The sequence below is a fragment of the Gambusia affinis genome, linkage group LG20, assembly GCF_019740435.1.
Source record: "Gambusia affinis linkage group LG20, SWU_Gaff_1.0, whole genome shotgun sequence".
In the NCBI taxonomy this organism is placed as follows: Eukaryota; Metazoa; Chordata; class Actinopteri; order Cyprinodontiformes; family Poeciliidae; genus Gambusia; species Gambusia affinis.
The window spans coordinates 8,044,670-8,066,027 of record NC_057887.1 but is presented as its reverse complement, the minus strand read 5'-3'; the positions used below and the strand labels follow the sequence as shown (position 1 = coordinate 8,066,027).

Genomic DNA, 21,358 nt, shown 5'->3' with positions numbered 1-21,358 from the left:
TCTAGTCAGCGCCTTCGCCATAACTCTTTGAACCTTTTCACATTTTGTCCTGTCTTTAAAAACTGCAAAGTATGATAGACCGACAAAACATAGCACATAATTGTCAGATGCAAGGTCAAGGATGCATGGTTTGAAATTTGTAGTTTTTGTTAAATCTTTATTTCTATGGGTATAACTCATTGAGACGCAGAGACTCATTAAACAATTGTACATGACAAGGTGTAGTCTGTACAGGTCATGCAAACAAATTAACTTACAGTCAATCAAAAAATGAAATTGAATGGTTGCCATGGGAGATTAAAGGATTTCTCCTGAAAGAATGTGTTTTTGATCAGAAAATAATATTATAACATGATGTAAAACTGAAAAAAAGAGATTTTTACATAGCATTGCTCCTTTAATGCAAATAAACTTAAATGACATCCCATTCTTCTCCTTAAGATTTAACATGATGTCGGCCCACCCATTGCATCTACACACATTTAGGTTTTTTTGTGAGTCTCTCCATGAAGTTGAGGGTGTGTTAGTCTTGTTTTTATCTTTTATAGACTTTTGTTCACAGTTTTGTTGTTTGTTTGTTTTTTTCTTGTAGAGGTATTGCATGTTTGGACAGTTATTCCCACTGGATGCAGTGCAGCTGGAAGGATTTTTGCTCTTATTTACTTTTAGTTAGCTGTTACAACGCATAGCCATGGCAACAACTGGGAGAAGCTGACTGGCGTCCCCAGAGCTCAAATAATACCCCAATTACAACCTCCAAATCCCAGAGAATCACCAGTGGGCAAGGATTATATCCTCAACTCCAGCATTTCTCTACCCAGCTTTCTAACCATACGACCAGACAAAGAAAGACGGGAAAGTAGATGAGGTAGATTGCAAGTACTTGCCAACAACTGATAGAGTTATCTATGACATGTTACCGTAGAATATCATCACTGCTCCCTATAGATATTGAGTGGACATGTTCTGTCAAAGTTGTGATAATGGAATGGTCCAAAATGTCTTGGTATGCTCCAGATTCCCTTTCAGTGGAACGGCGAAGCCAAAGACAACTGCTAGCAAAACATTCCCACACCATTATCACCTCTGCACAAAACTACAGTTGACACAGTGCAGTCAGGCCAGTGCTGTTGTCCTGGAAACTGCCAGACAGGACACTTTAAAAAGGCTCAACTGTTGGACTGTCAGACAGCTTGGCATGATTTGTACACTTCCTGGTTTAAGTAGTGAATGAGTGTGCTTAGCAATTGGAAATCTCTTCTGTGACGCCCTCTACACACTGTTCTTGCGTTGATCTGCAGGCGACTTGAATGCTGGAGGTCTGCAATGAACTTTGCAGAAAGTTGGCAACCTGCACACCATGTCCCTTAGCAACCTCTGACACTGCTTTGCGATTGTACCTAGCCAACTGCTTGGTGTCTGAGATATGGTCAGTTCCATTTGTTGCAATAGCCCTAAGACATATCTCAACTAGGCTTATTGCACAGGTGGCATTCTCTGACAGAATTTGCAGAGCTCCCAAGGAATCCCAATCTTTTGGAAATATTTGTGGAAGCAGTCTGCATGCCTTGATGCTGGGACTGTTTTCATGGGAGTGACTGAAACTTAACAATTCAATGATTTGCATGTTTGACTAAATACTATTTGTAATTGACTGTATTCTTAAATTCCTTCAGTTTGGTTAAGTTGCTCAGCTTCAAGTCCAGATGTATTTTGTTTCAAATAAGGGAAGCATAACAGGAAAATACCATTTGTTGAACGTAGAGAAGCAATTGTCGCAGCTTATCAATCTAGGAAGGGTTATAAAGCCACTTCCAAACAATTTAATATATCCATCACTCCCCAGAGAGAAACAAATATTCACAAATGAAACCCATTTTTGAGCTTCGTGGGAGTGGCTGCAACAGCTAAAAAAAAACAAAATCTCAGAGGAAACCACTGCCTCTGTTAGCAATTTATATGTCTAACTTCATAGGGGAATTTACTGTACGCATGGCTTCTCATTAAGCGTTGCTAGAAGAAAAGACTCCAGAAAGGAGACCAAGCCAGAGATGTTTAACCATAACATGCAGCACAATGTTAGAAAAACAAAAATCAGTACATCAGCACAAAACTCACACGTTAACAGTGAAGCATAGTAGTGGAGGAGTGAGGATTTGCTTTTGTCTTGCATTCCCTGAGTCAAGCATGACACTTCCGTCATGCCAAAGTGGTTTATGCCTTGTGTGTAAAACGTTTTTCTGTTGCTGTTAAAATGTAATTACTGAAATACATTAAATATTTTTATGATATTCTAATTTATTAATATATATGTCCCATGTCTACTTAAATTTTAATATCTAAAAAACTGTTGGTAACCAGATGATGCCTCCTCTCCTGAGGTGAATATAAGGAAGAAGAGGCGGGTCACGTGTTCCTCTCGTGATTTTTTTATATATATATTTTTTTGTCTGTTAAATTCCTCTGTTTAAAATAATTTTGCCGGGTTTTACACCTTTCCTCCATCTGCGTGTCAGACTGCAATGCAACCCATGCTGCAACCGACCTAACCTTTCTACGGCTATTTTTATTATTGTTGTCATTGGTAAACATCACTCATCTGCGTGCCCTAACTGTTTTTTCATTGGCGGAAACAATTGTCTCTTGCAGCACTTCCGCCCGTTTGTCGGCTTTTGATTGGTCTGCGACTCGTTCTGACCCCGCCCTCCTCTTCACCGTGGTGAGTCTGAGCGGTTGTGTCCCCGGTCTGGCACGTTCCTGGCTAAATTCTCCACAGTGTAAAATTGGAGCCCCCTTTCATTGAACCAGGCCAGAAAACGAACCTTTTTAATTTATCAAATTCGCCACTAAATTACTGCTCCTTCCACACCTCAAAATCTGCACCAGACACCTTGGACTGGAAGATGGCGGTGGTAAGCGGGATGTTGGGGTCGGCTATAGCCCGGCTGGAGGGCCGAGAGTTCGAGTATCTCATGAAGAAAAGGTCGGTGACTATCGGCCGGAACTCTTCCCAGGGCTCAGTGGACGTCAGCATGGGCCACTCGAGCTTCATATCCCGGCGGCACCTCGAAATCTTCACCGCCGGGGAGGATGGCTCAGGCACGAGGGAATTCTACCTCCGGTGCCTTGGAAAAAACGGGGTGTTTGTTGATGGGGTGTTCCAGAGAAGAGGGGCTCCACCTCTTCAGCTTCCACGAATGTGAGTGTTGAGGGCGAGTGGCGTGAAGCGTTGTCCGTGGATTAACGTACTCGTGTTTTTGTGTGTATTGTTATTGTTGTGTTAGCCTGCAGCGGTGATGCACGTGCTGTATAGAGCCTGATACGTGCTCTTAGTGTGTACAGCAGCTACGTCACACGAAATCTCCATGTCAGACATGCTAATGTGACAATATTACTGCTTGCCCCTCCAAAAAATACAAAACCTATATTAATAATCCCTCATTAATGTTTTCGGCCACACATTTTTCCAGCCTTTGTGTTGACATTTATCCTTTTGCTAAGGTTATTTGTTCTGTTTTCTACAATCTTCTACATGTGGAAGCTAGCTTGTAGAGTGAAAGGGGACATTAGCTGGTTTTATTTCCTCACTTCCGTTGTTTTACATGTGCCACATTGATGAGTGGCTGTGAATAGTTACATTCATCTTTTAAAAACCTTTATGAAAATAAATCCAACGCCAAAACGATGAATTGCACTGTTTGAAGAGTTAATTTTTCACTGCTGTTGGTAAAACACACTATATTGCTACAAACATCACACTTTGTTGAGCCAAAATAGGTGTTGTCTTTTTCCTGCCTGACTATAATACAAACTAGCTGGTGATTAATCTAATTTCGAGCAGTATTTTAATTTTGGAGCTTACATTTCAGTACCTAATTAAAAACAAACTCGAGTCAAAAGTTATTAAAATCCAAATTAGTCTTCTTTTAGTTTAAGCAGCAGTCCCAAAACGCCAAAGCTATGTTGTGAACCTTTACACTGGCATAACTTTTACTTTGGACAAATGTTGACGGATACTTACACGAGGAAAAGAAAAGAAGGCTGTGTTAACCAAATAACCTTCATGTTTGGAACAGATTTTGAGAATGGAACAGGTAAAATATTTCTGGTTATCTAAATTAGACATAATCTCATTGGACATGTCACCCAATGGAAATGTTTATATTGGAAAGCTGTTAGCTTTAGCCTTTGGAATTTACCAATTTATCCTGAACATAGACAAAAAGTTATCTGCCACCGGTAAAACATAAACTGCTTTTAAATGTTTACATGGCCTCCATAAACATTGTTTTCCCCTATAAAGTCTCTAGAGAGTTGAATATTCTAGAGGTTCACCAATACATCAGTCAACTGATGTATGAATGTATTTTTTCCCAAACATTGACCACTACTGCTACTAATAATAATAATAATATGAATGAACCATCATGTTATTCAGGTTGGTAATCAGGAAACGCACAGGCCTCAGTTATCATATTAAATGTTTACATTCATCACAGCACAATTGGAAGAAGACTGAACAGATATATTTAGTCTTTTTTCATAAGTGAATATGGCAGAATTTACCACCTTGAATCTAGTTGTACTACAACCATGGAACAACGTCCTTTAGACATCAGACAAAACTAGAGGTGTTTAGAGAAAACTAAGTACAACATAACAGCACAAACGCCCCCTGCTTAGATGTCAAGCACGGCTGCAGAGGTGTGATAATCTGGGCTTGTTTCACAAACATACACATATGTTGTAGTTATGAACTCAACTACTAACTACTCCTCATACCAGCATATTCTAGAGCCAAACGAGAGGAAAACAGGATACGGTAACAAATCCACAACAGAATGGCCAAAAATAAATCTCCAAAAAGATCGAAGGTGTTGTGAATGACCCAGTCAGTATCCACATCTCTGCCTGACCGAAACGCTGTGGTGGGTCCACAAGGGCGTTGTGCAGAAAACCATAGGAAACTTTAAGAACCTAGTAAAGACCAGATCAATTTTTCATCGTCAAATGTAAAACCGTTAAACGAAAAGCAGACCTGTTTTAATTTCCTCAAGACTGTGTGTGGGAGGAACAATGATATATATATACACACACACACACACAAAAAATAAAATCTAATTTTGCCTCTAGTTTTGTTCCATTTTCAGTATATTGTCTTACCCATAACTTCATCGGACAGATTCTTTTATTACCATTTAATCTGCACAAAAGATCTGTTGAGATTGTCACGTTTAGTTGTGTGCAACTGGTCTAAATATAGCCAAGCCCATTAATAGAAAATTAGACATTTTAAGCAGGAACTGTTATATAACGGTCTTGGTTCGTGCCCATATTAGATTGTTGTGAAGTCTCTGTTTTTCCTCTCCGGTCTTCATTTGGAGCGCCTCGGCATGCTTTGTTGCCTGGCAGAGGCAACAAAGCATGCCGCTGACATTGTGACTCGACCCCGCGGTGTCGTTTCACCGCTCGGGTCTGTGTCGTCCCGCAGGTGTTGCTTCCGCTTCCCCAGCACGAGTATCAAGATCACATTCACCGCCCTGTCCAGCGACAAGAAGGAGCCAAGGAACGTGCCGGAATCACCGGTCAAACCCGTCCAGCCCCAAATCTCACCGCTGACCATCAACATTCCCGACAACATCGCCCACCTCATGAGCCCGCTGCCCTCGCCCACCGGCACCATCAGGTAGGAAGATGATGAGGGTGCGCTTTGAGTTTGAGTTGCAGTCGCAACAACATTTCTAAACATGGAGGACACCGACCCCAGAGATCCGTTTTGTTTTGTTTTTTTGTTTTTGTTTTTTACAGCGCTGCAAACTCGTGTCCGTCAAGTCCGAGGGGAGCAGGACTCTCCAGCTACAGAACGAGCCGCGTTCTCACCTCGGAAATCATAGGAGACAACTCGCAATCGGAAAACGACAAGGAGGCCTCCGGTGAAGACAGCCCAAAGGTGAGAGGACGCGGAACAGGAAGTAGATCTGACGGGACCCAATGTTTTGCCTGTCTTTATGGGTACGAGCATGTTCATACAATCATAGTAATAATAATAAAAGATAAACCCTTTTGTAGTTGTTTTGCTCTTCGTCCTCCTCTACTTTCAGTCAGAGGATTCTTCAGATCTGCTGTAATACAGACTGCTACAGGAGAGTCATCACCATTAGGGCTCCAACTAATGATTAATCACATTAAAACAAATTGGCACTTAATCCTCTTTTATATTAGAGACATGTTAAAAGATGCTAATAAATAATTTACGGTAATAATGTATTTAAAAAAAGAAAATCAATATTTTATTGCTTAAAATGAAATAACACGACACTCCTTTCGTGAATTTGAAGTGGAGCTAAAATTGTGCCACTTGAGGAGTTTTTGCTAAAACATATTGACAGACAAAGATGTTTTCATCTTAAATGTAAAATTTATATACAGTTTTGGCTTAATTACTGCTCTGAATATCTTGTTTGTTTTCAACAAGTGACCTTTTTTGAGTTTGAATACTCCAGTTATCGCTAAATGAATCGACGGATTATTTCATTAATCGATTAATCCAAATAATCGTTTCAGCCCTAATCGCCGTCTATAATGGCTAGTTCAAGAAATGGCGTAAATTTGAGTTTACGTCTGTGAACGCAACAACAGTGAAGAAAGACATTTACACTCTCTCTAGAGAAGAAATTAATCTGTGACTTGTAAGGATAATTCCAAACATCTCAAAGTCCATCATTCTACAAGAGTATAGATTATTCATGAGTTTAAATTGTTTCACAGTTGCTTATCATTCTAGTTTCCCAAGTGAGACCGTACCAGAAAGTCTCAGGAGTTTCATGGGATGTACTCAGTTCTTTCACCAACTATGGAGCTAATTTTTTCTAATCATTAAAACCAATAATACGTCACTATTTGTTAATCAGTTTGTATTTTACGTCTTTAGTAAAATACTCTAGTAAGAAGTCGTTTGATTTTCTGTCGTTTCTGTTCCACTTTGATACTGGTAATTAACTTTTTTTTTCCAGGTCTTAATTGTACAAGACTGAGAAACAAACTTTAATTACAAACACATTAATTGTGCTCCGTTTTTGTTTGTTTGTTTCCGCAGGACGACTCCAAACCTCCATATTCCTATGCACAACTAATAGTCCAAGCTGTCACCATGGCTCCAGATAAGCAGCTAACTCTGAACGGAATATACACCCACATCACCAAGAACTACCCCTACTACAGAACAGCTGACAAAGGCTGGCAGGTCAGTGGCTCCACCGCATCCGCCAGGGGGACCTCTGGGAAGTGGGTGTGAACAACTTCCCAACCTTAGTTTTTTTTTTATGCGCCATTTACAGAAACCCTCATCCTGATTTCCAGTTACTGTAATACTTAGGCTTGATTATTGAGCTGTAGTTCCTCAGCACTTTATTAGCAAATCTAACAAACCTCAGTCGTCCAGCCACTGTTCTTCCAAAGTCGTACCGCCCTGAAGAGCTTAGTTTGTTGGAAATGCAACTTATGTTAAGAAGTATGTACTAATACTAGTTCTCCTATATTTATGTTTAAGGCCGTATGTATAATTGTAAATCTGTCTAGGTGATAATATTGGATCCTGGGTTATGACTAGAACAGGGGTGGGCACTCCTGGTCCTCCAGGGCCGCTGTCCTGCAACTCTTAGAGGTCTCCCTGGTCCAACACACCCGAATCCAACAGCTGAATCACAGTCAGGTTCTCCAGAGTCCTGCTAATGACCTCATCATTTGACTCAGGTGTGTTGAAGTAGAAACACATCTAAAAGTTGCAGGAGACCGGCTCTCCAGGACCAGGAGTGCCCACCCCGGGACTGGACAAAGGCTTAACTGTATCAGAAAATAGATCCCACTTCACCTTATCTCCTGTCTCATCTACAGGATGAGAGAAAATCAGAAGTTTTGCAGCTGTTTAAGGGTTAAGCTGAAACTAAAACTAGAGATTCCTCCAAAGCTGCTTTTTCTTTTCTCTTTTTTTTTTTAGCCTCGCTACTTTACTATCATAGTAGTAACATGGCACAAGCATGCAGATATTCTTTTAGTCATTCATTAATTTCAGCTAAACACAGAAGAAATATACATTTTTGTTTCTGATGATAGACTAAAATAATTTTCCAGACCAGCAAAATGCAAAACATTTGACCCAAAAGGTTCATTTTATTAATGCAAACGCCTGACACAACAACACAGTTTGCGCAACGATAATTTGTCCCAGTAATTATTGAAATAAGCGTTAATATGGTTGTTTGGGACAGTTTTCAAATTTGCCCTTTGAACGACCAATAAACTTTAATTTAGTAAATGACACATAACACTGGAACTGGAAGATATTTAAAAATACAAATCAAAGCACAACAACCAAAAACAATAAATAAAAATGGAAATAAAAAGCAGTTTCAACCAGAAACCACAAATAAAAAAAGATTGTGAGGGAACTAAATTGCCCTTTAAAAGTTAGAGTAGAATGAGCTCATTGTAATTTAGCATGTGATTAATTGATTAATTGCTTATTGCAACAGGCATACTGACATCCTTTTTTTTAACTTGGTCTTTTCTACTTTGTTTTATTTAAATATAGCATAATGCTGCTATTGCCATGTTTTAACTGACGGTTTAAGGATGAAGTGCGGTGTTGGAGTTGTGCAGCACCGTTTTCAATATTGCAGTTGCATTCTGGTGTTGCCTCGTGAAATTGTGTTTATTATTCAATTCTGCATATTTTTATAACCCCAAGTGACAAACACGACTGATTCACTTCAGTGAAATCCATAATAAGGCAAATTCCAATCCCGTAAAATCACGTGGATTGGTTGCCGTGGAGGCTAATCCGATCCTAAATTTTAATAGAAACAGTCGCGTGCAGCAACGTCAAATATTTCTCTCCTTTCGTCCAGAACTCGATCCGCCACAACCTGTCCCTGAACCGCTACTTCATCAAAGTGGCCCGGTCCCAGGAGGAGCCCGGCAAGGGTTCGTTCTGGAGGATCGACCCCGCCTCGGAGGGCAAGCTCATCGAGCAGGCCTTCCGAAAGCGCCGGCCCAGGGGAGTGCCCTGCTTCCGGACCCCGGTGGGGCCGCTCTCCTCCAGGTACGGCTCCGCCTCCCGCTCGCCGCCTCACCCGATGCGCTCGCCGCTTCACGTGGGTGATTATTCTTGTCGTCGTCTCAGGAGCGCCCCTGCGTCTCCCAACCACATGGGGGTGCTGTCCGCCCACTCCAGTGGAGTCCAGACCCCAGACAGCCTGTCCAGAGAGGGATCCCCAGTCCCCATGGAGGCAGAGGCCCCCCCAGCAGCACCCACCCAGACGGCTGCAGTCCAGCCCAAGCTGGCTGTCATCCAGGAGGCTCGCTTCGCACAAAACTCCCCAGGTAAAGCCTCAAATTGATCCTGAACTGATCCAGCTGTTACTAACGGTTATTTTAGGTATTGATTGATCAGTCTATTAGTTTTGATGATTTATCAGTTATTTTGCCAACTAGTCGGTTAATTATTTTTATGAGTAATGGATCATTTTACTGATTAATCCGTTGTCTAGTTTGACTCATTGTTTAGTCTGTTTATTTTGATGATTAATCAATTAATCTGTTAATTACATTTATTAATTGGAAAATAAATTTGGCCCTTTCTGCAGATTTTTTCATTTCAGTCTTCTTAATGCAGTATTAGAAATGCACTTGAAAAACTGCAATTCTTTTTTAAAATAATAAAATCAGCATTTATTACCTGAAATGCAATAACATGATGGGATTCCTTTAGTGGGTAATTTTTAGCTTTTGAAGAGATAAAAATACACATCACAGTGTGAGAAGTTAAGGCTTTCCACCTGATTGGACATCAGTATAATGTCTGACTGATCTGTTGACTAATTCATTTAAGTGAACTTGTTAATAATTTGATAGAAAAAGGTGATAGATTTTGTTCAGTTTGAACCAGGTGAAGCTAAAACTATGATTTGGGGTAGAACATGTTTACAAAGTTTTTTTTAATTTTTATTTAATCTTAATTGCAAAACATTCATACTTTTTTTGCACAGTTTTGACTTAACCATTGCTCTGAACATGTCCTGTTTTTTGAGTCTGTATACTCTAGTTAACAATTAATCGATTATTATCTTAGTTGGCGATTAATTCAGTGATGGATTCATCACGATTATTCCGATTCATCGTTTTTGGCCCTAACGCGTGTTTGCTGCTGAACTCACTTCCTGTTTCCTGTCCAGGCTCCCCCCTCAACAGCCAGCCGGTGCTGATCGCCGTGCAGCGCCAGATGCCTCAGACCACCATGAAGCCTGTGACCTACGCCATGGCAACCCCAGCCATGGTAACGACATCGGTGAGCTCCACTCCCGTCATGCAGACCGTGCACGTGGTCCACCAGATCCCGGCGGTCACCATGGCGACCGTCGGAGGGCAGCCCACCTCGATGGAGAGCCCCGAGCCTCAGCAGAACGGAGGAGGTGGAGGAGATCACCAGGAGGTCAAAGGTGAACTTCATCGGGAGCGTTCTCGTCGGGTGTCAGCCGAGGCGTCACTCGTCAACTCACGCTCTTCTCCCATTATGCTTTGCAGTCAAAGTGGAGCCGGTCCCGTCCATCACGGCTTCCTCTATAGGCGGAGTCGGCCGCATCATCCAGAGCTCGCAGGCTGCTCCCTTGACAACCGTCACCATAGTGCAGCAAGCCCCGCTCGGCCAGCACCAGCTTCCTATCAAGGCCATCACGCAGAACGGGACTCACCTGGTGCCCATCAGCACCGCTGCTAGTTCAGGTGACGCGAGAATCTGACTGAGTTGAAGCTATTTTGAGGGAGATGAATAGTAAAATAACCTTCCTAACAAGAATCGGCTGCTGTCCCACTGAAAGGATGGTTGGGTCGTTTCATGGTACTTCACAATTGAATTCAAAGTAAAGATGAATAAAACACACCTGTGAAACAAGATGGTGGCTTGAGGCCTGCTGACGTCACTCTGAGCTATGGAAACCCAGGAGAAAATCCAGATTTTCCAAAAATTCATTTAGTTGATTTATCGCCCTTCCCTATGTGGATCATAAATTTTTAGCATTTAAAAACTGAGCATCTCTCTGTTTCCCCAGACTCAGAATGTCTCTTGTGTGGTAGAAGAAAACTGACATCATCAATTGCAGAGACAGAACAAATATGTTTGTTTGATCGGTGCTCTAAGCCTCTAATGGCATAAAATAAAACTGAGTGTTGCCTTGTGTTTAATACTCTGTGCAATGAGGTCAAATTAACAGAGCCAGTTCAGTTTGTCGTGATGTCATCGTGTCACCGCAGCAACAGCCTGCCGTGCGCAAAGCAGCCTCTCTCTGGCGTTTTAACGAACTCCCCCGTGTCCTTCGTCTCTCTGCAGCAAACCCTCTCCATCTCCTGGCAGCGCACGCCTCCGCCTCGGCCTCCCTCCCCACCAAGAGGCAGAACGGAGAGCTGCAGGACCCGCCCGAGTCCAAGAGGGCGAGAACCGACGAGGAGAACGGCCCGCCCGCCGCCGCCCTCGGCAACAACAACAACAACGGCACCACAGACATCGCCGAAGAGGCTGACGACAAGTAGCCCCGCCCACCCTCATCTCCGCCCCTCCATCCTTCCACCCCGCCCTCCGTCACCATCTTCAAGGTGCCAAAAAGAAAAGCACTACCGATTGTGCGAACCCCGCCCGTCTGCCCCCTATCTGCCACGTATTTAATAGCAGAAAACGCAATGCAAAAAACAACAAAAAAAACAACAAGAGACCAAACTGAAAATGAAACAGAAGCGTAGCTGATGACTGTGAATCCCCCCTTCCACTCCTGCCACTCCATAAAGTTTGAGACCCAGAGAGCAAGAAGAAGCAGAGACAGAAAGAAAGGAAAGTCCAGAACTGTAAGATTATCCATGCAACTTGCCCCGCCCTCCTGGCCCCCAGCCACCCAAAGACAAACGGGAGTCTCTCCTCCTGGTAGCATTACAGAAAAATCAAAGCGTTCAACCAGCAGGCAGGCTTGTGGACATGTGGACATTCCCATCTTCGGCAGCTAGCCTCCACGTCGACCTACCTAACCGAGTCGCGAGTAGAAATGCAGTATTCTGTCGTATCTTCGGTGCGGCACAGAGCAGTTAGTCCGTTTTTGTTTTTTTTTTGTTTTTTTTTTCTTTTACAAGGCACCCGTAATAATCCGGAGCGCCGCCTCTTTAAGAAACATTCTAACATCTCAATTCTGGGAATCTTTCCTGTTGTTTTTTAATTATTTTTTTTTTATTGTTGTATGTGGACTGTTCGGTGACATGAATGTAGTCTTACTTTTTTGTTTTTGTTATAAATATATATATTTTAGGTTTTTTTTCCCTCATTTAAAGAAAACACTATGGAGTGAATGCTCTTTCTGTTTCTGCGAATGAAACGTGGTTCTCACTGTACATCAACAGATCTTTTGTCATATTTTCCAGATATCCTACGAATTAAAACGTATATTCCCGTGTGTATTTGAGCATACGTGTCATTGAGCTTGCATGTTACAGATGTAGAAACAAAAACATACCAGAGCAGATCATTTGAATATGGAACTGAAGAAAACTTAGACTGAATCTACGCTATACGATTCTGACCTGTGCTGCACTTAACCTCTTAGTTTTTGTTTTTTTTATTATTATTATTGTTTTGTATTTGCTCACTTGTTTTCCCTGTCATCATCGGCTGTGTTTATCTTTGTGTTGAAGTTGATTCGCTTGGTTTTCTTTCCTTTTTTGTTTTCTTTTATTTTTAACTTCAGGCCACAAAGTAAGGCTTTTCAGCTTGTATTCTATGTTCTATGAGCTAAAACAAGTGATAGGTGTTCGTTCTGCTTCAGTGGAAAATTGCTTTTTTTATATATATATATATACATATATATATATATAAATTTATTTAAACACAGATTCTCTCTGTATTTCTTTGAGTAAACCCTCTCAGTTGAGCAAATACAGAGTCTATATATTTATTTCTGTGTGTGGAAAATGAAGGGGTTGGGTTTTAGTCCAAAGATTAACAGTCTGGTTTGTAATGGGATCAACTCAAAATGGCTCCTATAAAAGTGTTAATGTTTGCCAAAACACTAAAAAGGAGTACGAGGCATCAGGGTTCCATAGTTTCCATTTTATTTAGTCTGTGTGCTTTTTGAAGGAAGGTCAGTAAGTTGTAAGGTCCCACCAAAACTTAGACCAAACCTGCGCCCTTGAGTCATCATCCAAGAGGTGGTGTGAAAACTTCAGAGAGCCACTGTCTGCCTCTATCTTCCTAGATTCTTCCCATTATTTGTCAAACAATTAGCACAAAATGAGGCAGTTCCTCTAATTTGATCTTACAGCACAGCAATATTAAACTCGATTATCAAACTGGGAAATTTTCTTCTGCATTATCAGAACTAGCACATCTGTCAGATTAAAAAAATAATAATCAAACTTAAACGGGACACTCTTGAAAACTGCAGTAAGTAATGTTTAAAATAAACATGTTAATTTTACATATTTGTTTAAACAATAGCGCAGTATGAGAAAAAAAAAAAAATCAAGGTCTTACACGTGGAAATACAAAAAACCAGTAAGGATGGTCTTGGCACGGCCACTCACGCTCGTGCGCATTCTCAGTGTTAATGGAGGAAAAACAACCTACAGCGCACGTGTCAAACTCAAGGCCCGTGGGCCAAATCTGGCCCGCCATAGCTTTTATTGTGGCCCTCTAGGCTCTAAAGGGACACACAGTTAAGATAACTGTGCTTAAATATTATTTTATCAATCAAATCAAAGCACTTTGTTTTCCCATTTTCTGCCAAATTACACCAGTAAGTCCCTCCTGTTTCTTTCAAATTATCGCATAAATTAACACAAAATCAGCAAATTCTTGCAGTTTTTCACACTATTGCATAATTGCAAATTTGATGCAGATTTTTGGTAAAAAATGTTGAAAAACATTGGATCTAAGTGATCATGCTCCCACCTGCAGGTATTTCAAACTTCTACTAATCAGCTGCTTTAGCCTTTGTTGATGAGAAGTTATTATTCTTAATGACACTGAGAGTAATAAGCACAAATATTCCTAAATCAGTACCACAAACACTTTGATTTGTATTGTAAAAAACCACAAACACAATCGCGAAATCCTGGCGGGACTGAAAAGATTTACAATCTAATTCAATTTTAAGAATTTATTTATATATTAAGATTTTTATCAGGTTTTATCAATATATTCTGGCACCATCAGCACTTTATGAACACTGATGATCTTAATTTGGCCCAAAATGAAAATGAGTTTGACACCCCTGAGTTACAGCTCAGGGGATTTTCAGGCTATGTTGTGGTGAAGCTAGCTGTAGCTTAGCAAGGAGCAACTATGTGAACGAGCGGTGGCTGTTTGGGTGTTTCCGACCAAGTGGCGCATATCTTCAGATAGCACTGGGAGACGGCGGGGTAGCTAGATTTATTCAAAATTAAATTTCTTAGTAACAGCAACAACGTAGCAAACAGTTTTAACAAATATGTTAAAAGTTACACGCTGCAGCTATAAGTTGTTGTTGCGGGACATCACGAGCTCTTGGGGGCCCCCTGCTGGCAACATAGGCCTATTTCAGGCATTTTCCTCCACCCGCCTCATTGTAGTAATTTCACAACGAAAGTAAACATCAAGAGTTCATCAAACCTATCTGGAAAAGCAGATTTTACATTTTATTCACAGATTTAAATGCACATTTTACAATCATTAAGTGTATCGGAAACTGGTTGGCTGAGTTCTCAGTTTACTCAGCATCCCCCTCTAGTGATCTGGGTCTTCCAAGCGCTGCAAACAGACGTTCGGATGCAAGAAGCCACAAAAATTAAATGTGTTTTTGCAGCAAATCAACTGACGGCGGTGACAAATTCAAACGAAACAAAACAAAAAAATCGTCATTGGTTTCATTGTGGTGGATGCAAACAGACTTCACCAGAGGTTGCTGATGGATCAGCTCAAATGGCAAAAACAAGTGTAGTGAGGAAGGTGCAAAGTGACTAATAACACGAGGCAGAATAAAAATGATAAGTCATGAAAGCAGTCAAGAAATATATATATATTTTTTTGAAAGTGGCTCTCACCAAAAAAAAAAAAATCAGATTTGAAATCGATTAAACTAAAGACTTAACATGCAAACTTTTTTCTTGGTGTAATTCCTTCCTCCAGGAACCCCAATGGAGAGAACTTCTCTCTCAAAATATAGATTTTCCAGCTTTTTTTCAGAAATTTCAGACTAAAGACAAACCGTTCTGGTAGACAGAGTATTGCACAAATAAAGTAAAAAACAAAAACAAACAAAAAAACAAAAATAAAGGTTCATTTTTTAAGCTACTGCTCTGTACAGCTCTATGTGGTTAGTTCAGTCAGGTGTATATACAAGCAAAGAAAATCTAAGGTGATGCCTAACAAAGCGGGATCCCCTCACACACCTAATCATTTTATACACGTGGTATACATGGTGTGTGTGTGTGTGTGTGTGCGTGTGTTTTTATCTGCCATAGTATGTCCGCACACACTCTCTTCAGTTTCAGAGGCACTCTGCCTGTAGTTTGGGGTTAGGCGGTGTTAGTTATCCAAGACGTCTTCACTATCAGGACGGGAATAAAAATAGCCATCGGAAGACATCTTAAATCTGTTTGTATTTCAGAAAAAAAACAAAAACAAACAAACAAACAAAAAAACAACTTTCCCTAATCGCCGTGGGCTTGGTTTGGGAGTAGAGGTAAACGTCATACTTTCTCAAGTCTCCCACTAATCCTAAAAAAACAAAACAAATCTGTGCTGTGTTGTTTTCTTTGTCCTCTCCATCTGATGCTCTGATGATCCAGAGTCTCTGCAGATAAGATGAAGTGCAAAGTAGAACTTTGACTTCCTCAGAAACAAACAAAACAGAAAGGAAAAAAACAAAAGCAAAAACGTGTTGCTCAGCAGGAAGTCACGAGGGTCATATTTTCTCGTCGGTCATCTCCAGGAACTGGGCGTACACGTCTCTGGAACACTCCCCCTTTTGGTTAAAGAGAAACTTGTAGTAGCTGCCGTCAGCACAAATGGCTGCAGAAAGAGAGAAGAAGACGAAGAAGAAGTGAGCAGGAGCAGATAGAAGAATCTGATTTCCTAGGACGCTTTGGGGCCGAGACAAGATGAGCCTCCTTTTTTCCCCCAACAGGCGTCCCGCTCCCGCTGCTAGCTCACCTATGACGGCGTTGGGCTCCGTTCCGAAGGCACATACGCAGGGGGAGCCCGACGGCACCTGGAACTTGGAGAAGCTCCACTTGGAGCTGAAGTATTTGGGGAGGAAGCTGGCGGACGCCAAACTGCAGAGGAGAAAGGCGAAGTTACAACTGGTTCTTAGAGTTACTGCGAAACGATTGACTTCCTTTGAAATTTTCCACATTTTGTCAGAAAAGAACAAAACAAGATGGATTTTTTTTTTCCCTTTGTTTTATGTAACGGAGCAGCACAAGCTAGTTAGTTGTGAAGTTGAAAAAAACAACAACAAACAAACAAAAAAACGATAAAAAGGTTTCCAGAACTTTCTACAAATTTAACTCTTAGGTCTTCGGCGTCGCTTTAGAGCCGACGACTACGGTGGCCGGAAGTTGCAAAAACAGGAGGCGAACCGAGCTACAAACACGTGAACGATACGAAACAAATAACAAAAAATGAGACAACAAAAGAAAAAAAATGCAGCAACCACAGGAAGAAGAAGAGAAGGGAGAAAATGCCACGATTATAGTAAAAACGGCAAGTATGAAATGCTGCAGGCAGTCGAACGGACGTGCTCCAGACCACTAGGGGGAGTCGGTCAATAAATCAGATTGACCACATCAGTAAAGATCTGATTATATTTTATGATTGAATGGGAAATTCAGAAGAAAGATTGAGGAAGGGAGACAAATTGTGTTATATTTTATGGCGTTTTCAAACATGCAATCTTTATAGAACAGCTCCAGATTCCACCTACTGGTCTGGAGGACTGACGTCAGCATCAAACTATTATTGGTAGGATTTTGAAATGATTGTGAAAACAGCCATTTTGAATAAAGATAAACGTGAACTTAAGCCAAGATTCTTTTTTTCACCTTAAAATAATGATTTGCTGATAATTTTAAGACATTTTCGTATAAAATTTTGATAATTCTGCTAATACTATGACTATATTCTTGTAATTAAGCAGAAGTTTAATCATCTACACTGAATGACTGAAATATTAACCACTTTGGCAAGAAATTTGGATTAAAATCACAAGTTGGATATAATATAAAAAACTAACAAAAGAAATCAGATTTTATTTAGATTTATTTTATTTTTTTTAAAATATGGCCCAAAACTATCAGCTTTGTTTTTCTTCAACCTTACAACTGTGCTGATCTAATCGCATAAAATCGATGAATGTTTTGTGCTTGTACTGCGACAAAATGTGAAAATCATTCAGACCGCGTCCTTCCTCCTGCCTCGGCGGCCATGACGACACAGACCTCGACTGTTTGTTCCTCTTGGGGTCTTCCGCAGCGAAGATGTGGACGGTGCCGTGGTCGCTGGACACGCAGATCAGAGACGCGTCCTGATTGAAGTTGATGCTGGAAGCCACAAATAAAACAGCAACAATAAAAATAAAAAAAACATAAGCGGATTTCCTATCATAGTTTTTCCTTTTAGAAAATAAAAGATAGATATCCGAGGTTCTTTCCCTCACCAGTAGATGTTGGCCGTCTGCGAGCCTCGCCGGAGCTCCTGGATGAGTTGCCCTGCCAACGTGTCGAAGATCCTGATCAGAGTCCCCTGCGGAAACGTGGCGGGAATTAAGTCGCAGGAGGTCAGAGGTCGCCAACCCCCTCCAAACTAACATCCAACATAAAAGAGAAAAAAAACAAAACCCTCTCCGCACTTTCTCCGACGCCGTGGCTATCCTGGTTCCCTGCAGGTTGAGCGCGATGCAGCACAGCGCCCCCTCGTGGGCGGGGATGTCGACGGGCGGCTTCTCGGTGTTGGCCAGGTCCACGATCTGCACGTGGCCCGAATGCGTTCCAGGGAACGCCAGGAGGGAGTTGTTGCTGTTGGGACACAGCACACACAGACCTGGAACGGACGAGACGGCGGCGGCTTAGAAACAACGAGACGCCTGCTGTGGTGACTCAACGACTCAGCCGGTCCGGACCGGACGTCCGGGGCGTACGGAAGCCCGAGAGCTCACGGGCATCGGCACCGACCTTTGGGGTTGTAGCAGGTCTCGAACACATGCAGCTGATGCGGGTTGTGCGTGAAGGTGAACACTTTGATCATGGAGTCCAGGACTACCACAATCCTGAAAGAATAAAAACAAACAAAAACACACACGCTCATCCAGATGCAGTGGTTGAATGTTTCCGAAGGAAAACGGAGGAGCCCGTCCGTACCTGTCCCGCCGAAGCTTCACCGCTTTCACCTCTGTGGAGAACTCGATCTCGATCACCGTCTTCTTCTTGAGGTCGTCCCAGATCATCACTGGAACGTCAACCAATCACACGAATCAATTACAACACGGCAGCCAAGTCGTCGCTCAGGAAGCCTGAGCGGAGGATGGGAACAACACGCCTGGTCGCTTCAATCCCTGAGATTCCAGGAGCTTTTTTTAAAATTTACTTTATTTCTTTTTTATAGTTTCCAACTGCAGGAGACTTTCAGTAAAAAGGACAGCGATGCAACTCAAAATGGCGGTTAGAACTTAATGATTATTTTAGTAATCGACTATTGTAGTTTTAAAAAAATACGCAATTTTTTTAAAGCTACATCTGCAAACAAAATGCCTCTAACAGTTATTTCTGTTTGACTGAACAGCAATAGATTATAGGCCTGATCTGTTGATTTTTTTTTTACTGTTTAATGATTGGATAGCAAAATGTGCCTAATGGGAGATTTATTCTATTTTATTTTTATACAAAATTTCAACCAAGTGAAGCTAAATCTGCCACCCGAGGAGTTCTGGGTAAAATATATTTACAGACAAAGAAGGTTTTTATATATTTATATGTTTTTTGTTAACTTTTGGTTTTTATTATGGTTCAGGTTGTATTGATCTTTTAGCATCTGGTCTTTTTTTTTAAGTCTCTACTCTAGTCAACTATTAAATGCTAATTGCTAATTACTTGACGATTATTTCAATAATTGATTCATCACCCTGTATCATTTTGAGCTAAAAAAAACAAACAAACCAAAAAAATCTACAACATCTGCCAAAAAGTTTCTTCCATTATGTTTTAGGTCTTCACTACTAAGTAGAAAGCTAACCCTGTATCATTAAAACACAACTATTGTGAAAAGTTCAAGGTTTTCCTAAAAAGAAGAAGAAGAAAAAAAAAAAAACGGTACAAGATGGAGTGCTGCAAAAAATAAGAAGAGCTTCTTCATACATCTCCACCCTGTAGATCTGCAGACAAGAAATAGGGATGGAAATAAACTGGAGGAATCCTTAATATGAAGACTGAAACAAGAAATTATAATACTTAAAATTTATTTTGTGGGAATTTTAAAGATTAATTAAAAAAAAAAAAAACTAAGAAAGCTCCAGAGTTTGCTGCTCACTCGCATAAATTCCAACTGAAAGTTACTGAGGTTTGTGGTTCCACACCGCACAAACAAACAAACTGCATTTTAAGCTTTATGAATACTTCTGCAAAGGCAACCTGCAGTCATTTCCTCATCTTCATGATGTATGTGGCAGACATACCTTTATTAGTTGGGTACTTGGGTTTCTTCCCTCCTCCCACAAGCGCCAGGTAGTTACACCTAAACAGCATCTCCACATGGCCAACGCCTCCCTCTAGGAACTCTGGAATACAAACACAGGGACATTTCCAATCTCTGTAACAGATCTGTACGTACAAGAGAGCGTGACACAAACGGTCCTGCACTGCTAGACAAAGGAGAAACAGAATGCTTTTTAGGAAACCGTGCAAATTTGCATCCTGAATTATATGGAGGATGCTTACTCAAATTTGAGGCGTTACATTCCAGTAAACGTGTGGCACCTTTCAAAGTATGAGCAAAAAATTAAAAAAGAAAAAAAGAAAAATTGACAAGCTATCGTCCGGCTACCTTGCTTTTCCTTTTCTTTGAGAGGATCTGTGTTGTAGACACGAAATCCATTCTCCATTCCACAAGCAAAGCATCCTGGACAAGAACACAAAGACCCAATAAATACAACAAAATTTTCTCTATATATATATTCTAACCAGTGTCAAGGTAACAGGAAGTAGAAAAATAAATGTTGAAGATGAACCACAGACCACACATTGAAACTAAATATTAACCTCCACTGTTATTTATGGAGAACTAGCACTTCGTGGTAGAGTTTCCACTTGTCCGTTCTGGGTTCATTTATCAATTTAGTTTCAGTTATATCAAAGTTTTACACCTCGGTTTAACAAAAAGGGTAACCGAGGTATAAAAGAAGAAATTTTAAAACACTTCACGGCCCGTACAGTGTCTGTATGGCTATATCACGACTAATACGATAACTTATTCTGGAAAGTACTGACGAGAAAATATTGTGGAAATAAATTACATGTGGGAATTCAGAACAGCCCAGAGCTAAGCTTAGTACTGTTGACATAGCTGCTTTTAGTGGATAGCCGCTATGTTCGAAGGATTTTCTGTTAGCAGTAGCATTAATGCTAAGTTAGCATACAACACCCATTACACATAACACTCTTTTCCCACCTTGTGTTTATGTATATTTTCTATTACTGGGTTCCCGAGTCGTTTTTTATTTTGTCAGTCAGAAAATTTGTAAGCAATAAACTAAAGTGGCAGTTACAATTTTAATTCGCTAAAGTGTAGGAGCTAATGCTAATGTCAACTTTGTCGGCAATTTAACCTAGCAGTTCAAAGGTAACGTAGCGCTTTTAGAAAATATTTGTTGATGTAAAATTGAATGCGGAATTTAAGAAACGACGACTGTCGTGTCACATTGAGAGAACTAACAGGCAATGAATTGTGAATCTACGACGCTTCTCAATTGTATTAGACAGGAGTGAAAATAACAAAGATCATTACGACTATGATCCTTACCGTGATCCTGGTTAAATCCAGCATAAAGAAGCCCATTTCCATGTGGATTGGACGGTAGTAAATTCATCGTTATAACAAGTAACCAGCGATGTTAAACGAGTAAAAACCCAACAGTTTTTGTCCGTTAGCTAACTGGCTAACATTCCTCCACCAGAGTCGGGCTTTTGCTGGACAGAGGGAAGAAGAAAAAAACAAAACGGGGGCTGTCTCTCGCTGTCAGGATCGGAGGGAATTCACTTGTCTCCAGTGGATGTCGTAAATGCGTGTCAACATAACGTC

At 40.9% G+C, this 21,358-nt stretch overlaps 2 protein-coding genes across 4 annotated transcripts; one reads left to right on the top strand and one right to left on the bottom strand.

Moving 5' to 3' along the window:
* Positions 1 to 716: 716 nt before the first annotated feature.
* Positions 717 to 12,492, top strand: foxk2a (forkhead box K2a). 3 transcript variants are annotated; one of them, XM_044102589.1, is made up of 10 exons: positions 2,687 to 2,912; positions 3,015 to 3,199; positions 5,492 to 5,686; positions 5,809 to 5,950; positions 7,097 to 7,243; positions 8,907 to 9,100; positions 9,182 to 9,381; positions 10,233 to 10,496; positions 10,582 to 10,779; positions 11,384 to 12,492. In XM_044102589.1, exons 1-10 carry the CDS (start codon positions 2,904 to 2,906, stop codon positions 11,581 to 11,583), a joined length of 1,734 nt encoding a protein of 577 aa, XP_043958524.1. In that variant the 5' UTR covers positions 2,687 to 2,903; the 3' UTR covers positions 11,584 to 12,492. The 3 variants fall into 3 exon arrangements, with proteins under 3 accessions (XP_043958525.1, XP_043958523.1, XP_043958524.1); XM_044102590.1 differs by lacking the exons at positions 2,687 to 2,912; positions 3,015 to 3,199 and adding an exon at positions 717 to 868; XM_044102588.1 differs by having other exon boundaries at positions 2,686 to 3,199.
* Positions 12,493 to 14,685: 2,193 nt separating this feature from the next.
* wdr45b (WD repeat domain 45B) lies at positions 14,686 to 21,345 on the bottom strand. Its single transcript, XM_044102591.1, has 10 exons — positions 21,080 to 21,345; positions 20,105 to 20,179; positions 19,737 to 19,838; positions 18,427 to 18,514; positions 18,241 to 18,335; positions 17,919 to 18,109; positions 17,727 to 17,812; positions 17,509 to 17,610; positions 16,223 to 16,344; positions 14,686 to 16,081 (listed from the first exon to the last, which is right to left on the bottom strand). The coding sequence occupies exons 1-10, from the start codon at positions 21,144 to 21,146 to the stop codon at positions 15,975 to 15,977; spliced, it is 1,035 nt and encodes a 344-aa protein (XP_043958526.1). The 5' UTR covers positions 21,147 to 21,345; the 3' UTR covers positions 14,686 to 15,974.
* Between the last annotated feature and the right edge of the window lie 13 nt (positions 21,346 to 21,358).

Bases quoted from the DNA above. Each gene is read 5' to 3' on its own strand.
- foxk2a (XM_044102588.1), top strand. From the start codon at position 2,904: ATGGCGGTGGTAAGCGGGATGTTGGGGTCGGCTATAGCCCGGCTGGAG. The intron at 9,101-9,181 runs GTACGGCTCCGC...TCGTCGTCTCAG, and splicing joins GTGGGGCCGCTCTCCTCCAG to GAGCGCCCCTGCGTCTCCCA. The intron at 10,497-10,581 runs GTGAACTTCATC...TATGCTTTGCAG, and splicing joins AGATCACCAGGAGGTCAAAG to TCAAAGTGGAGCCGGTCCCG.
- wdr45b (XM_044102591.1), bottom strand. From the start codon at position 21,146: ATGAATTTACTACCGTCCAATCCACATGGAAATGGGCTTCTTTATGCT. The intron at 19,839-20,104 runs GTAGCCGGACGA...TTTGTATTCCAG, and splicing joins CAAAGAAAAGGAAAAGCAAG to AGTTCCTAGAGGGAGGCGTT. The intron at 18,336-18,426 runs GTACGGACGGGC...TTATTCTTTCAG, and splicing joins GTGAAGCTTCGGCGGGACAG to GATTGTGGTAGTCCTGGACT.